Genomic DNA, 18,595 nt, shown 5'->3' with positions numbered 1-18,595 from the left:
ACCTTGAGGTGCTTCCGGGGCTTAGCGTCCCCGCGGCCCGGTCGTCGACCAGGCCTCCTGGTTGCCGGACTGATCAACCAGGCTGTTGGACGCGGCTGCTCGCAGCCTAACGTATGAGTCACAGCCTGGTTGATCAGGTATCCTTTGGAGGTGCTTATCCAGTTCTCTCTTGAACACTGTGAGGGGTCGGCCAGTTATGCCCCTCCTTCCACCATAACCGGCGGTGGGAAACAGCTCTGGCGAGGTTGCGTATTGGCCATACTCGCTTAACCCATGGTCACTTGATGGAGCGCCGCCCTGCTCCTTATTGTCCTAGTTGCATTGTCCCTCTTACGGTCGTGCATGTCCTTCTTGAATGTCCTGAATTCCAGGACGAGCGTGTGTCTTGCTTTCCGACCGCCCCTCGCGGTCACCTGTCCCTCAATAGAATTCTTGGTGACTCGGATACTTTTGATATCGTTCGCCTTATGCGTTTTTGTTCTCGTATCGGCATCCTTGGTGATATTTAGCGCCCTCTGATTATTCTGCACATTTGATGGTGCTACATAGCCTTCCCGGTTTGGTGCCTTCTTTTGATAATTACTTACTTACTTCAATGCAAGCAGAGTTAACTGACATTGTTATGGCGTTAAGATTCCTTGAACTAAACACCAATGGCGCAGTGATCTGCACTGACTCAAAAGCAGCACTGCAAAGCCTAGGTAAAAATAGGGCAGAAAATCTTGCAATAGTCGCTGAAATTAAGAGAGCTGTGAGAGTACTTACCAATCAGGGAAGAGTCGTCAAGTTTCTATGGATCCCCTCCCATGTTGGGGAGCCCCCTCCCATGTTGGGGAGCCCCCTCCCATGTTGGGGAGCCCCTCCCATGTTGGAATATGTGGGAATGAACGAGCAGATGTGCTGGCTGCTGAAGGCGTTGAAGGAGACCATATTGAATACTTCATACCCAAGACTCTACTACAAATTAGAGGTATTGTCAGGCAACATCGCCGTGACAAGGTAACTGAGGAAAGGAGGATAGAAGCACAAACCAGTTAATCTGTACGATGGTACAACATGGTTGCAGCTGGCAATCCCAATCATTATGGACCAAGAGGAGGACGAGGGAGAGAATCAGTAATAGCGAGAATCCGTCTTGGATACAAAAATCCATGGCGATTAGGAATGGAAACATCAGTTGAGCAGCGGAGTTGCAGAATCTGTGGTGAGAGTGACGGACACCGCCTTGACCACTACCTGAGAGAATGTGAACACCTGAGAGACATTAGAAATATGTGTAGAATAATAAACCCCACATTGTTTGAGTTAGGAAAACACTATTTGTCAAATATTGATACTGTTCTTAAAAGATTCCCCCATTTTGCACCCGCATGATAACGCAAGATTTTAAGGGTTGATAGATGTTAATCTTCTTGTTTGAGGAGCTGTTCACTTGAGACAGTTAAGTAAGTCTCAGCTGTGTCTGGGTACAAGTGACAGGATGAACAACCCAGCGGATTTTCTTCCTATTGGGGAGTGTTGTACATGCTGCTATGGCGGTGTGTCCACTCACAGGATGAGTGGCGCTGCCCAATACTGTCACTATGGCGGTGTGTCCACTCACAGGATGAGTGACGCTGCCCAATACTGTCACTATGGCGGTGTGTCCACTCACAGGATGAGTGGCGCTGCCCAATACTGTCACTATGGTGGTGTGTCCACTCACAGGATGAGTGACGCTGCCCAATACTGTCACTATGGCGGTGTGTCCACTCACAGGATGAGTGGCGCTGCCCAATACTGTCACTATGGCGGTGTGTCCACTCACAGGATGAGTGACGCTGCCCAATACTGTCACTATGGCGGTGTGTCCACTCACAGGATGAGTGACGCTACCCAATACTGTCACTATGGCGGTGTGTCCACTCACAGGATGAGTGACGCTGCCCAATACTGTCACTATGGCGGTGTGTCCACTCACAGGATGAGTGGTGCTGCCCAATACTGTCACTATGGCGGTGTGTCCACTCACAGGATGAGTGGCGCTGCCCAATACTGTCACTATGGCGGTGTGTCCACTCACAGCATGAGTGGCGCTGCCCAATACTGTCACTATGGCGGTGTGTCCACTCACAGGATGAGTGACGCTGCCCAATACTGTCACTATGGCGGTGTGTCCACTCACAGGATGAGTGGCGCTGCCCAATACTGTCACTATGGCGGTGTGTCCACTCACAGGATGAGTGACGCTGCCCAATACTGTCACTATGGCGGTGTGTCCACTCACAGGATGAGTGACGCTGCCCAATACTGTCACTATGGCGGTGTGTCCACTCACAGGATGAGTGACGCTGCCCAATACTGTCACTATGGCGGTGTGTCCACTCACAGGATGAGTGGTGCTGCCCAATACTGTCACTATGGCGGTGTGTCCACTCACAGGATGAGTGGCGCTGCCCAATACTGTCACTATGGCGGTGTGTCCACTCAAAGGATGAGTGGCGCTGCCCAATAATGTCACTATGGCGGTGTGTCCACTCAGAGGATGAGTGGTGCTGCCCAATACTGTCACTATGGCGGTGTGTCCACTCACAGGATGAGTGGTGCTGCCCAATACTGTCACTATGGCGGTGTGTCCACTCACAGGATGAGTGACACTGCCCAATACTGTCACTATGGCGGTGTGTCCACTCACAGGATGAGTGGCGCTGCCCAATACTGTCACTATGGCGGTGTGTCCACTCACAGGATGAGTGACGCTGCCCAATACTGTCACTATGGCGGTGTGTCCACTCACAGGATGAGTGGCGCTGCCCAATACTGTCACTATGGCGGTGTATCCACTCACAGGATGAGTGACGCTGCCCAATACTGTCACTATGGCGGTGTGTCCACTCACAGGATGAGTGGCGCTGCCCAATACTGTCACTATGGCGGTGTGTCCACTCACAGGATGAGTGGCGCTGCCCAATACTGTCACTATGGCGGTGTGTCCACTGACAGGATGAGTGGCGCTGCCTAATACTGTCACTATGGTGGTGTGTCCACTCACAGGATGAGTGGCGCTGCCCAATACTGTCACTATGGCGGTGTGTCCACTCACAGGATGAGTGGCGCTGCCCAATACTGTCACTATGGCGGTGTGTCCACTCACAGGATGAGTGACGCTGTCCAATACTGTCACTATGGCGGTGTGTCCACTCACAGGATGAGTGACACTGCCCAATACTGTCACTATGGCGGTGTGTCCACTCACAGGATGAGTGGCGCTGCCCAATACTGTCACTATGGCGGTGTGTCCACTCACAGGATGAGTGGTGCTGCCCAATACTGTCACTATGGCGGTGTGTCCACTCACAGGATGAGTGACGCTGCCCAATACTGTCACTATGGCGGTGTGTCCACTCACAGGATGAGTGGCGCTGCCCAATACTGTCACTATGGCGGTGTGTCCACTCACAGGGGTGAGTGACGCTGCCCAATACTGTCACTATGGTGGTGTGTCCACTCACAGGATGAGTGGTGCTGCCCAATACTGTCACTATGGCGGTGTGTCCACTCACAGGATGAGTGGTGCTGCCCAATACTGTCACTATGGCGGTGTGTCCACTCACAGGATGAGTGACACTGCCCAATACTGTCACTATGGCGGTGTGTCCACTCACAGGATGAGTGGCGCTGCCCAATACTGTCACTATGGCGGTGTGTCCACTCACAGGATGAGTGACGCTGCCCAATACTGTCACTATGGCGGTGTGTCCACTCACAGGATGAGTGGCGCTGCCCAATACTGTCACTATGGCGGTGTGTCCACTCACAGGATGAGTGACGCTGCCCAATACTGTCACAATGGCGGTGTGTCCACTCACAGGATGAGTGGCGCTGCCCAATACTGTCACTATGGCGGTGTGTCCACTCACAAGATGAGTGGCGCTGCCCAATACTGTCACTATGGCGGTGTGTCCACTCACAGGATGAGTGACGCTGCCCAATACTGTCACTATGGCGGTGTGTCCACTCACAGGATGAGTGGTGCTGCCCAATACTGTCACTATGGCGGTGTGTCCACTCACAGGATGAGTGACGCTGCCCAATAAACTCGCCCTTCGGGGCAAAATTAAAAAAAAAAAAAAAAAAAAAAGTGTACCCCCCCCCTCCTTCCTTTGTTCACCACCTCATGCATGAGAGGGGGGGTGATGGAGGTGGGGGTTACCCCCTTACACACTGTCTCAGGTGTGAGGGAGGAGGGGGGGCGGAAGTGAGGGAGGGGGGGGGGAGGGAGCACGTGGCCAGAGTTATGGTAAACAGTTTATAACAGACCCCCTTACCCCCCCCTACCCCCCCCCCCCCCCGTACCTGCATTAGTTGGAGGGGGCATGGTGGGGTCACTGAGGGCAGGATGGGGCCAGGAAGGAGGGCAAGATGGGGCCAGGAAGGAGGGCAGGATGGGGCCAGGAAGGAGGGCAAGATGGGGCCAGGAAAGAGGGCAGGATGGGGCCAGGAAGGAGGGCAAGATGGGGCCAGGAAGGAGGGCAAGATGGGGCCAGGAAAGAGGGCAGGATGGGGCCAGGAAGGAGGGCAAGATGGGGCCAGGAAAGAGGGCAGGATGGGGCCAGGAAGGAGGGCAAGATGGGGCCAGGAAAGAGGGCAGGATGGGGCCAGGAAGGAGGGCAGGATGGGGCCAGGAAGGAGGGCAAGATGGGGCCAGGAAAGAGGGCAGGATGGGGCCAGGAAGGAGGGCAAGATGGGGCCAGGAAGGAGGGCAGGATGGGGCCAGGAAGGAGGGCAGGATGGGGCCAGGAAGGAGGGCAAGATGGGGCCAGGAAGGAGGGCAAGATGGGGCCAGGAAGGAGGGCAGGATGGGGCCAGGAAGGAGGGCAAGATGGGGCCAGGAAGGAGGGCAGGATGGGGCTAGGAAAGAGGGCAGGATGGGACCCACATCCTCGAAGAAGAAAACAAAGAGCATTCAGAGAAGATCTTGTGGATTCTCACTGAATACTGTATTGTTTTCTTCTCCTACCACCTCTATTATTTTTTTGTATGTTCTGTTTCATTTTGTTTCATTTTATTACAATGCTGCAGTTTACAGCGAACACACATATATAACAATATAACAATGAGCGTTCGAAGACCTCGTCCAGCTCCTCGGGGTCGGGAGCGTACCCAAGATACAGCACGCATTTCCCCTCTGAACAGCGACACTGAGGCGCTGGAACAGGAAACTGGCTGCTCGTGGGTATCTAGTTTTCCCAGTGAGTTCCTCGCCCACCTTCTTCAGGAACTTGAGTGCACATTTACCCCAGGCGCCCAGGGTCTCAGAGCCTGTCGGCACGAACCTGTAACAACATTCTTGGTCTCTGTACTTGTTGATTTTCTGGGTCTCCCTGAAGGTGGCCGCCCCGCCTCCCTCCGCTGCGCTGTAAGGTAGATAGGTATCAGCCAATGTAGATGCACACGTGTAGTCCCACACGACCTGTTTACCATCCCTCCACGGCTGCAGGGTGACTCCATCTGGGCGTTTTTGGCTGTAATATATATATATATATATATATATATATATATATATATATATATATATATATATATATATATATATATATATATATATATATATATAATATAATGTGTGCTATGTCATGTAGATCATTTTCGCGCCAGTAAACTGGTGATCTTACCGACTCACTCAACCCGAGACATTTTGGGTTGATGTATATGAGGCCAGGAGGTACAGTGATTGACTGGGCACAGTTCCAGACCAGGCGCCTTACCTGGGCATGACCACACCCACCAGAGGGTACAGCCACATACCCCCCCCCCCTGTGGAAATGTTCCCAATTTACCTGTTTAAGGAGAATGATTAGTGTGTGTGAACACAGTGTGAGGTGAGCAGTGTTAACTACGGATGTGAACTACAATTAACTACACGCGGATGTCAACAACTGCCTCGAGTTACGTGTATATTCACAAAGACCACCTAACCTAATACAGGGCGTTGTCTGCTAACATTTACTCTAATATCAGAATCGTCCTTTGCTAGAGATTAAGATTTACAACTTAAGTCATTCTAGACAAGTGTCAAACACTTGTGATGTAAGTATATTGTAAGACTCTCCCCATAGACCCCTAAGTCATACAAAATCTCCAAGTTTACTCCAACTAGACACAAAACACTTATGAGTTCCCTTAAAGCTTGCATTTGGGAAACATACTATATAGATTAGAATGGTGGTTGGTAACTAATAATAAACAAGGCCTTAGCAGCCAAGGAATTCCTACAATACACACAGCACGTCCGTCAGCCATGACCGCCAGATAACAATTGAACCTCAGCCGGGCTCAGCTACTTCCCTCAGGCAACGCTTAGGCAAAATATCGTACAGTAACTGAAGTTTACAGCTATATTTCCACCACCAAACTTTACAAAGACATTCTATACATGGTATAATCCATTGGTTGATTAATACACGAATAATTCACCAATTTGTATCTCTCAAAACACGCCAGTAACATGTTATATATGTATCATACCAAGGCAGCACTGCAGGACCACATATTCTCACCCTTCAAACCCTTTCTTTGGTTATTTGCAAATAACCGTTGTTTCCCTGCATAAGCCAACCCTGGTCATATCAACCCCACTTCCCGGTGTATCTACACTGAGAAGGAAAGTTTGAGAGGCACGATTTTAATGGTAAATTTGGTTTTAAGGGATTGTCAGGAGAGAGGCTAGACAAAATGGCGCCGAGGATCACGAGCAAAGGGCAAGATCCCGCCTGATACGGCGACACCGGTCTAGAGACTATACAACGAGTGACATGAGTGGCTGGAGCGGCAAGGTTGCAGCCAATCAGCGAAAATCTTGCAGTGACGTCACCATCGAGCACCGAGACGGGACAGGAGATTGGCGAGACAGTGACCTTGCAGCCTTGATCAGGGGCAAACGTAGGCGCCAGCGCTCCAGGAGAAAAATTGTCAATTTTGCAATTGTGTGGTAAGTTGAGCTTACCAGAAGGAGCAAGAATACCTTTGACCACAAGAAGAGCGGCTGACATTCTTTTGGATAAGATGAAAAACAGTTTACACACGACTCACAACTGCTGACGTTCGATCACTTCCGGAACAAGTGCTTCACTGATGAATTTTGTTCGAACCACAACGCTGTAAATGCTTCACCCACGTACTACAAACACAAATAATCGCCAACAGAACCTAAACACCTAACCTAACCTATGCCTATGTATGCACAATATGCTAATATATTTTTAACTTATATTTGACAAAATTCCCGTTTTGAATGAACAGCATGTACAAATTTATGAATGCGTCTGTGGGGGTCGACCGCTGGATGGAATGGACTTGAGTCGCGGACGGGTTGCCAGAGGAGTTGATATACAGAAGACCCCACAGTAAGATGCTTGTAAGATTGAACAGGAACAGTCAGTAGTGACAATCCTTTCGCCTCAGATCACGTCCAGTGGCTGCTGCTAGAGCTTGATCTGCCAATCAGTAGAGACAGTGGTCGTGTGGTGGTGGTGATTGTGGTCGTGTGGTGGTGGTGATTGTGGTCGTGTGGTGGTGGTGATTGTGGTCGTGTGGTGGTGGTGATTGTGGTCGTGTGGTGGTGGTGATTGTGGTCGTGTGGTGGTGGTGATTGTGGTCGTGTGGTGGTGGTGATTGTGGTCGTGTGGTGGTGGTGATTGTGGTCGTGTGGTGGTGGTGATTGTGGTCGTGTGGTGGTGGTGATTGTGGTCGTGTGGTGGTGGTGATTGTGGTCGTGTGGTGGTGGTGATTGTGGTCGTGTGGTGGTGGTGATTGTGGTCGTGTGGTGGTGGTGATTGTGGTCGTGTGGTGGTGGTGATTGTGGTCGTGTGGTGGTGGTGATTGTGGTCGTGTGGTGGTGGTGATTGTGGTCGTGTGGTGGTGGTGATTGTGGTGATCCCAAGCTCACGTAGTTTAGCAGTGAAGGCGACACTATCCAAAGGCTACAGAGGCTATAGAGGCCGCCTGGCGGAGCTCAGAGCTCATACTCTGATGGGAATATAGAGCTCTTCGGGGTGATGGGGGCAACCCGCCTCCCCTTATTGCTCTCCAAGGAACCAGAGTGATAAAAGCTAGAGATTAATAGCCCTTAATAACTCTCCAGATGTTGATAGGTCTTTGATAACCCTGCAGAGGTTGTTAGGCCTTAATAACCCTTTAGAGCAGGCATGTTAAACTGAGGGACCCCGAGGGCCATATGGGCCACATGTGGTGTCATAAGGGCCACACACCACAACTGAGGGGCCATATGGGCCACATTTGTCTTGTCATGAGGGCCACACACCACAACTGAGGGCCCCCGAGGGCCATATGGGCCACATGTGTCATGAAGGCCACACACCACAACTGAGGGGCCCCCGAGGGCCACATGTGGTGTCATGAGGGCCACACACCACAACTGAGGGCCCCCGAGGGCCACATGTGGTGTCATGAGGGCCACACACCACAACTGAGGGCCCCCGAGGGCCACATTTGTGGTGTCATGAGGGCCACACACCACAACTGAGGGCCCCCGAGGGCCATATGGGCCACATGAGGGCCACACACCACAACTAATTAAGTCATGTAATAAAAATTATTCCATAATATAGCCTCATACAGGAATACAAAGTAATGAAGTACTTTAACAAAAGGAAATTATAATCGGCGACAAAAACGTCTATACAACAACAACAAATACATTGTTCAAAAATTCCAACAGTTCTTCTGTTGTAAATGTTCAAAATGAACATTTATTTACGACTATTCAACCATTTTTAGCGGTTTTGTTCTGAGGCTTGACACCTCTTTTTTTTAATGATAATTTTTGCTATGTCTGGCTGCAATGTCTGTGCAAGGTGACACAGCAACCTTGCAACACATGAAGCGAGTGCATGCAGGTCGGCGTTCAATCCCCGACCGTCGACAAGTGGTTGGGCACCATTCCTTCCCCCCGTCCCATCCCAAATCCTTATCCTGACCCCTTCCCAGTGCTATATAGTCGTAATGGCCTGGCGCTTTCTCCTAATAATCAAAAAGAATCTGCCTTGGCAATATGGAAGATGAATGGTGCTGAGAATTGTTCAAAGTTGTGTTCATAAAGTGAGAAATCACGAAATCTTTCCTGAAATTTATTTGACAAGAATTCCAGGTGAGTGACATACTTAACAAAGGTAAGTATAGACTCAGTATTGGCAGTGTTGGTCAGCTCTTTGTACTTAGGAAAATGACCTAAATATTCGACAACTGTGACCAAACTCTCACAAGTCAAGCCTGGCCCCGGGCCGGGCTTTGGGGGAGTAGCTCTCACAAGTCAAGCCTGGCCCCGGGCCGGGCTTGGGGGAGTAGCTCTCACAAGTCAAGCCTAGCCCCGGGCCGGGCTTGGGGGAGTAGCTCTCACAAGTCAAGCCTAGCCCCGGGCCGGGCTTGGGGGAGTAGCTCTCACAAGTCAAGCCTGGCCCCGGGCCGGGCTTGGGGGAGTAACTCTCACAAGTCAAGCCTGGCCCCGGGCCGGGCTTGGGGGAGTAGCTCTCACAAGTCAAGCCTAGCCCCGGGCCGGGCTTGGGGGAGTAGCTCTCACAAGTCAAGCCTGGCCCCGGGCCGGGCTTGGGGGAGTAGCTCTCACAAGTCAAGCCTGGCCCCGGGCCGGGCTTGGGGGAGTAACTCTCACAAGTCAAGCCTGGCCCCGGGCCGGGCTTGGGGGAGTAACTCTCACAAGTCAAGCCTAGCCCCGGGCCGGGCTTGGGGGAGTAGCTCTCACAAGTCAAGCCTGGCCCCGGGCCGGGCTTGGGGGAGTAACTCTCACAAGTCAAGCCTGGCCCCGGGCCGGGCTTGGGGGAGTAGAAGAACTCCCAGAACCCCATCAACCAGGTAACCAGGTATCCATGAGCTTAGTTTTGTACTGAAGCATTTGATGTCATCAAACAACTGAGAGATGACTTTGTTTTTACCTTGTAATCTCAAATTAAGATCAGTTGATTGTGCAGTAATGTCCACAGTCAAAGCCAGATCCTGGAGCCGACTTTTATCTGTTATTTCCTCTGTGCTTTGACCTTTCATCTCCAAAACCTTAATTATTTCTTGTGTCGACAAATGAAATATTTTCAGCACGTTGTGACATGACAACTAGCGGACCTCTGTGTAGAATGTGAACATTGTGTAGAATGTGAACATTGTGTAGAATGTGAACATTGTGTAGAATGTGAACATTGTGTAGAATGTGAACATTGTGTAGAATGTGAACATTGTGTAGAATGTGAACATTGTGTAGAATGTGAACATTGTGTAGAATGTGAACATTGTGTAGAATGTGAACATTGTGTAGAATGTGAACATTGTGTAGAATGTGAACATTGTGTAGAATGTGAACATTGTGTAGAATGTGAACATTGTGTAGAATGTGAACATTGTGTAGAATGTGAACATTGTGTAGAATGTGAACATTGTGTAGAATGTGAACATTGTGTAGAATGTGAACATTGTGTAGAATGTGAACATTGTGTAGAATGTGAACATTGTGTAGAATGTGAACATTGTGTAGAATGGAGCATAGGGAGCCGGCCGGCCGAGCGGACAGCACGCTGGACTTGTGATCCTGTGGTCCCGGGTTCAATCCCGGGCGCCGGCGAGAAACAATGGGCAGAGTTTCTTTCACCCTATGCCCCTGTTACCTAGCAGTAAAATAGGTACCTGGGAGTTAGTCAGCTGTCACGGGCTGCTTCCTGAGGGTGGAGGCCTGGTCGAGGACCGGGCCGCGGGGACACTAAGCCCCGAAATCATCTCAAGATAACAACTCATTAAGGTACTGCGCTAATTACTGCACTTAGTACCCTCTTGCCCCAGAGGAGACTGGCCAGGAATGTAAAATAACTTAGAAGCTTCGATAATTACCGAAGTGACAATTATGAGTTATTACTTTCTTGTCTTGTTATCTTGAGGTTATCTTGAGATGATTTCGGGGCTTTTTAAGTGTCCCCACGGCCCGGTCCTCGACCAGGCCTCCACCCCCAGGAAGCAGCCCGTGACAGCTGACTAACACCCAGGTACCTAATTTACTGCTAGGTAACAGGGGCATAGGGTGAAAGAAACTGTGCCCATTGTTTCTCGCCGGCGGCTGGGATCGAACCCAGGACCACAGGATCACAAGTCCCACTTGCTGTCCGTTCGGCCGACCGGCTCCCTTTCTGCTTGTTGATAATTTGGATATTAAGGCACTTGCAGATATCCCTGAATAAGACCAACGACCCATTAAGCTCCAGATCACATATCCTCAAGTAGATAACAAAGATAACATGGACTGAAATAGCAAGAGAACTTGAACACAGTAATATATTAATAACGATCAATTATACCTACTCTAAAAGACTGTAGCTGGTAATGGGTTGATCCTGAACAGTTACAACTTCTCTGGTATTCCCAGCCAGGTGCTGAGTGCCGGGGACCAGGGGTTAGATTCACGAAGAGGATACGCCAGCACTTACGAACCTGTACATCTTTTCTCAATCTTTGGCGGCTTTGTTTACAATTATTAAACGGTTAATGAGCTCCGAAGCACCAGGAGGCTGTTTATAACAATAACAACAGTTGATTGGCAAGTTTTCATGCTTGTAAACTGTTTAATAAATGTAACCAAAGCCGCCAAAGATTGAGGAAAGATGTACACGTTCGTAAGTGCTTGCGTAACTGCTTCGTGAATCTGGCCCCTCTCCTCTACGGCACAAGTCCAACCACAGGACCCAAGAGCCGGAGCTCAACCCCGCAAGCACAACTAGGTGAGTACTCCACTGGACTTACCCAAGCCACACTGGACTCTATGTCAACTGGCCTTACACACCGCTAACAACCAGTTGACGGAGGGAAGAGTCGTGACTGGTAACAAGTCCTTGAGGACCTGTTGACAGGTCAAGTTACCTACAAACAGGTACATGTAATATACATGTATATATGTATCTAATACATATACAGCACAGGAGATATACACATATACAGAAGGAGCCGAGCGGACAGCACGCTGGGCTTGTGATCCTGTGGTCCTGGGTTCGATCCCGGGCGCCGGCGAGAAACAATGGGCAGAGTTTCTTTCACCCTATGCCCCTGTTACCTAGCAGTAAAATAGGTACCTGGGTGTTAGTCAGCTGTCACGGGCTGCTTCCTGGGGGTGGAGGCCTGGTCGAGGACCGGGCCGCGGGGACACTAAAAAGCCCCGAAATCATCTCAAGATAACACGAGAAGGCAAGGAGAACATTGACCCTTCCCATATCCAACCACCAGCGATGGAACCTCACAACTGAATTCCTCAGATTAGGCAAAATTGTAAATAATTTTTGTCAATAAAGATATTTAATAGAAATATCATAAGAGGTACTCAGCCCTCTGGTAGGCGCAGCTATCTTGAGGTTATCTTGAGTTGATTTCGGGGCTTTAGTGTCCCCGCGGCCCGGTCCTCGACCTGGCCTCCACCCTTAGGAAGCAGCCCGTGACAGCTGACTAACACCCACGTACCTATTTTACTGCTAGGTAACAGGGGCATAGGGTGAAAGAAATTCTGCCCATTGTTTCTCGTCGGCGCCCGGGATCGAACCCGGGACCACAGGTTCACAAGTCCAGCGTGCTGTCCGCTCGGCCGACCGGCTCCACTACGAGTGGCCGTTAATATTAGGCTGTTGTAACGACCGATGGCGGCTCCGGCGCCGGCACCCCACGCCACCTGACCTCTGACCTCTGGCATGGAGAGAAGGTATGTAGCAGAGCAGGGGAGAGAGAAAAGAGGGATAGGAAAAGGGAGATAGAGGGATAGAGCTGTGTTCCACCAGGCTGTGGAACACCATCATTATGCTAGATGACCCAACACTTGACTTCTCTGAGACACCCTCTTAGCTTGGGGCCCAGGAGCTCGAGTCCACTCAGTACCAAACCCCCACAATACATAATTCCTACATAAAATACACACCAGAGGACCTCCATTACCAAAAATATGATTATGTAAAGACGGACAAAGTGCACATACATTAACCCCTTGAGAGTGATTAATGTATGGGTAAGACCACATACATTAACCTGTTGAGTGTATGTGTACAGGGACACATATGTGGTGACACATACACCTGACACACCTCACAAACACTCGCAGCTCTCCGACACAGCTGAGCTCAGCTACCAAACATACACACAAACAGTGTGTCAGCGAGGCGGACAGCCCGCCTGTCATCATAACTCTGGGACACAGGGAGACACAGACGCAGGGACACATAGATACAGAGACACAAGAACCGAGAGAGACGCAGGCACACAGGGCTACAGAGAGACACAGAGAGAAGGGACTGTGTAACACACCACCAACATGGGTTCAGGGATGGTAAACCTGTCTCGCAGGTTTACCAGAAGTCTATGACCAGTCGACAAAAACTGGGCAAGAAAGAGAAGGGTGGGCGGACTGCATTTTCGTGGACTGTCAGAAAGCCTTTGATACAGTACTTCATAAGAGGCTAGTACAGGATTTGGAGAACCAGGCTGGAGTAGCAGGTGAGGTACTCCAGTGGATAAGGGCGTACCTAAGCACACTGAACCTGTCCCCAAAAGTCTATATCAAAAGGATATCATCAGCGGCATGTGCGAGACTGGCTAACTTAAGAACTGTCTTTAGAAACTTGTGTAAGGAATCGTTCAGAACCTTGTATACCACATATGTCAGACTAATATTGGAGTATGCAGCTCCAGAGTGGAGTCCATATCTAGTCAAATTCAAGACAAAGTTATAGAAAGTTCAAAGATTTGCCACCAGTTTAGTCCGCGAACTGAGGGGTATGAGCTACGAGGACAGGCTACTGGAATTAAACCTCACCACACTGGAAGAGAGAGGAGCTTGGGAACACATGATTACGACCTACAAAATTCTCAAAAGAATTTACACGGAAGAAAAAACTAACTATTTAGCACAAATCGTACACGAACAGTGGGACACAGGTGGAAGTTTGTTCCCAAGTGAACCAAAAAGACGTTAGAAATATTGTTTTCAGTGTCAGAGTAGTTAACAGATGAATGCATTAGTCAGTGACGTGGTGGAGGCTGACTCCATACACAGTTTACAATGTAGATATGATAAGAGCCCAATAGGCTCAGGAACCTGTACACCAGTTGATTGACGGTTGAGAGGCGGGACCAAAGAGCCAGAGCTCAACCCCCGCAAGCACAACTTGGTGAGTACATCTAGATGAGTACAACTAGGTGAGTACAACTAGGTGAGTACAACTAGGTGAGTACAGTTAGGTGAGTACAACTAGGTGAGTACAACTAGGTGAGTACAGCTAGGTGAGTACAACTAGGTGAGTACAACTAGGTGAGTACAACTAGGTGAGTACAGCTAGGTGAGTACAACTAGGTGAGTACAGCTAGGTGAGTACAGCTAGGTGAGTACAACTAGGTGAGTACAACTAGGTGAGTACAACTAGGTGAGTACAGCTAGGTGAGTACAACTAGGTGAGTACAACTAGGTGAGTACAGCTAGGTGAGTACAGCTAGGTGAGTACAACTAGGTGAGTACAACTAGGTGAGTACAACTAGGTGAGTACAGCTAGGTGAGTACAACTAGGTGAGTACAACTAGGTGAGTACAACTAGGTGAGTACAACTAGGTGAGTACAGCTAGGTGAGTACAACTAGGTGAGTACAACTAGGTGAGTACAACTAGGTGAGTACAGCTAGGTGAGTACAACTAGGTGAGTACAACTAGGTGAGTACAACTAGGTGAGTACAACTAGGTGAGTACAGCTAGGTGAGTACAACTAGGTGAGTACAACTAGGTGAGTACAACTAGGTGAGTACAACTAGGTGAGTACAGGGGACACAGCAGGGTGTGACGCACTTGGAACAAGACACAAATATTTACACAGTGACATCTCCCACCCTCCCACATTCCTCCCCTCCCTCTCTCCCACATTCCCTCCCACCCTCTCTCCCTCCCATCCCTTCTCACGGAAAATAGTAATGAGGAATATCGGGAACGCCACAAAAGATTTCCAGGAGGTCTTAAGAGAAGAACCAGCGTGGAGACCAAGATTGAGAGATGAAAGGCTGGAAGAAACAATGGATAACATTGCAGTTACTGTAGAAGAGGTGAGAAAACACCTGCAGGCACTAGATGTGACAAAAATCAATGGGAGGGGGGTTGCAGTTACTCTCGCCATGGTTGCTGACGGAGGTTAATGGAACTAAATTTCACACCACCACAGTGCCCCCCCCCCCTCACCACCACAACTGTGCCCCCCCCCACCACCACCACCACTCAGTACGGTATAATAAAGACAATCACCAAGCCCATTTCTCACGAGGCCTCCACAGTAACATCGACATTGCATATAAATTTGTCTACTTAAAATCCCATTAGCTAAAAACAAAGTCCGTGCGGCCTGGGCAGCCTATCATGGGTCTGGTCCCCCTGGCCCTCTTCACCCCAGATGATTGGGTTATGGCCCAAGATTGATATCAAGTAGCCATAATTACATCAGCTTATTTCCCGCCATTTCCAAAATGTATTAAGCTTGTGTTGCCATCTTCTTGTCTTCCCCTCAGTATATTTCGCAATATAGTTTATGCCTGACGTTCATGCTTATTTAGATGCTTATACATATTTAAGACATAAACGAACCATATGTGTGTTGAGATATTATTTTCCAAATGGCTTAAACGGTACAGATGCGAGTATTTTATTCGGTAATCTCTCTCTGGCAACAGTATCGCGACTCTGGAGGGGGCGCGAGGGTAAACAAAGAATTTGGCGGGAAAAGTGACGCTATCTGGCGACAATCCCGCCAGACGGCGCCCGGACTTATTGGTGCCAGATTGCTCACGCTCTTACTCTCTCTCTTACTCTTTTTTCCAGTCGCATTGTATATGACTGATCTCTTAGTCTGTAAAATTGACGTAGTACGGTGTTGGACTTGAGAACCATCAACCTCCGGAAGGTGACTGAGGCCAATACAATAGATTAATGACCATTCAGCATATATAATATATGTTCTCAGGACTATATGGTAGAGTAATATTCACTCTCAGTGTATATATATACACTGAAAGGTGTATATATATATATATATATATATATATATATATATATATATATATATATATATATATATATATATATATATATATATATATATATATATATATATATATATGCACCTTTCAGTGTACAGGAAAGGTGTACACCCCTGAAAAGGGTGTACACCTTTCAATGTATAAAATCTTTGAATGAATGAATATTGTTGACAACTTTCTGCTTCAAATGCGAACGGTGGAAAATGATGTAACTGTAAGTATTTACAATCGTAAATGTAAACATTTATAACAGTAAGTGTAAATATTTAGTTTGTTACATATTAATGTTATGTATCATTGTGCATGTTAATTATAAATGTTCACATGTTTTTGGGCTAATGCAGTAACCGCGAGGCTTAGTTATGGTGAGTATGTTAGGCTATACTCCCGCTGTGTATACTTGTTACACTATGAGTATGTTAGGCTATACTCCCGCTGTGTATACTTGTTATAGTATAAGTGAGTATGTTAGGCTATACTCCCGCTGTGTATACTTGTTACACTATGAGTATGTTAGGCTATACTCCCGCTGTGTATACTTATTATAGTATGAGTGAGTATGTTAGGCTATACTCCCGCTGTGTATACTTGTTATAGTATGAGTATGTTAGGCTATACTCCCGCTGTGTATACTTGTTATAGTATGAGTATGTTAGGCTATACTCCCGCTGTGTATACTTGTTATAGTATGAGTATGTTAGGCTATACTCCTGCTGTGTATACTAATTACAGTATGAGTATGTTAGGCTATACTCCCGCTGTGTATACTTGTTATAGTATGAGTGAGTATGTTAGGCTATACTCCTGCTGTGTATACTAATTACAGTATGAGTATGTTAGGCTATACTCCTGCTGTGTATACTTGTTATAGTATGAGTGAGTATGTTAGGCTATACTCCTGCTGTGTATACTTGTTATAGTATGAGTGAGTATGTTAGGCTATACTCCTGCTGTGTATACTTGTTATAGTATGAGTGAGTATGTTAGGCTATACTCCCGCTGTGTATGCTTGTTACAGTATGAGTGAGTATGTTAGGCTATACTCCCGCTGTGTATACTAATTACAGTATGAGTATGTTAGGCTATACTCCCGCTGTGTATACTTGTTACAGTATGAGTATGTTAGGCTATACTCCCGCTGTGTATACTTATTACAGTATGAGTGAGTATGTTAGGCTATACTCCCGCTGTGTATACTTGTAACACTATGAGTGAGTTAGGCTATACATGTTTATACGTATACATATGTGTACAGATATCAGGGGTATACACATGTTAGGTATACATGTGTTAGGGAATGTGTTTGTGTATACATATCAAGGGATACACCATTGTGTGTATGGGTATACTGGAGTATGCGAGCGGCTGTATGCGTGGAGGGTGTGTATTTACTATTTGTGCCTGCAGAATCGAGCTATTAGCTCTTGGACCCCGCCTTCGTAACCAATTAATTTTCCTCTATCAAGTCAACGACATATATTTCTTTCTAACACGCGCACTAGGAAGCAGCCCATAGCAGCTGTCTATAACTCCCAGGTACCTATTTACTGCTAGGTGAACAGGTGCATCAGAGTGAGAGAAACTATGCCCATTTGTTTCCGCCTCCGCCGGGATCAATCCTCAGACCCTGTGATTACGAACCCCGAGCGCTGTCCACTCAGCCATCAGGCCCCTGTGTGTGCCCAGGGGGGGGGGGGGACACGCCGCCATAGTGACAGTATTGGGCAGCGTCACTCATGCTGTGAGTGGACACACCACCATAGTGACAGTATTGGGCAGCGTCACTCATCCCGTGAGTGGACACACCGCCATAGTGACAGTATTGGGCAGCGCCACTCATCCTGTGAGTGGACACCGCCATAGTGACAGTATTGGGCAGCGCCACTCATCCTGTGAGTGGACACACCGCCATAGTGACAGTATTGGGCAGCGCCACTCATCCTGTGAGTGGACACACCGCCATAGTGATAGTATTGGGCAGCGCCACTCATTCTGTGAGTGAAGACACCGCCATAGTGATAGTATTGGGCTGCGTCACTCATCCTGTGAGTAGACACACCGCCATAGTGACGGTATTGGGCAGCGCCACTCATCCTGTGAGTGGACACACCTCCATACTGACAGTATTGGGCAGCGTCACTCATCCTGTGAGTGGACACACCGCTATAGTGACAGTATTGGGCAGCGTCACTCATCCTGTGAGTGGACACACCGCCATAGTGACAGTATTGGGCAGCGTCACTCATCCTGTGAGTGGACACACCGCCATAGTGACAGTATTGGGCAGCGTCACTCATCCTGTGAGTGGACACACCGCCATAGTGACAGTATTGGGCAGCGTCACTCATCCTGTGAGTGGACACACCGCCATAGTGACAGTATTGGGCAGCGTCACTCATCCTGTGAGTGGACACACCGCCATAGTGACAGTATTGGGCAGCGCCACTCATCCTGTGAGTGGACACAACGCCATAGCAGCATGTACAACACTCCCCAATAGGAAG

General features: G+C 48.6%; 1 protein-coding gene across 1 annotated transcript; it reads right to left on the bottom strand.

Moving 5' to 3' along the window:
• Window positions 1–10,122: 10,122 nt before the first annotated feature.
• Window positions 10,123–10,530, bottom strand: LOC138352437 (uncharacterized). Its single transcript, XM_069304929.1, has one exon. It carries the CDS (start codon window positions 10,528–10,530, stop codon window positions 10,123–10,125), a length of 408 nt encoding a protein of 135 aa, XP_069161030.1.
• Window positions 10,531–18,595: the final 8,065 nt, after the last annotated feature.

The sequence above is a fragment of the Procambarus clarkii genome, chromosome 53 (assembly GCF_040958095.1).
Source record: "Procambarus clarkii isolate CNS0578487 chromosome 53, FALCON_Pclarkii_2.0, whole genome shotgun sequence".
Classification (NCBI taxonomy): domain Eukaryota; kingdom Metazoa; phylum Arthropoda; class Malacostraca; order Decapoda; family Cambaridae; genus Procambarus; species Procambarus clarkii.
This window is presented reverse-complemented; position numbering and strand designations above follow the sequence as displayed.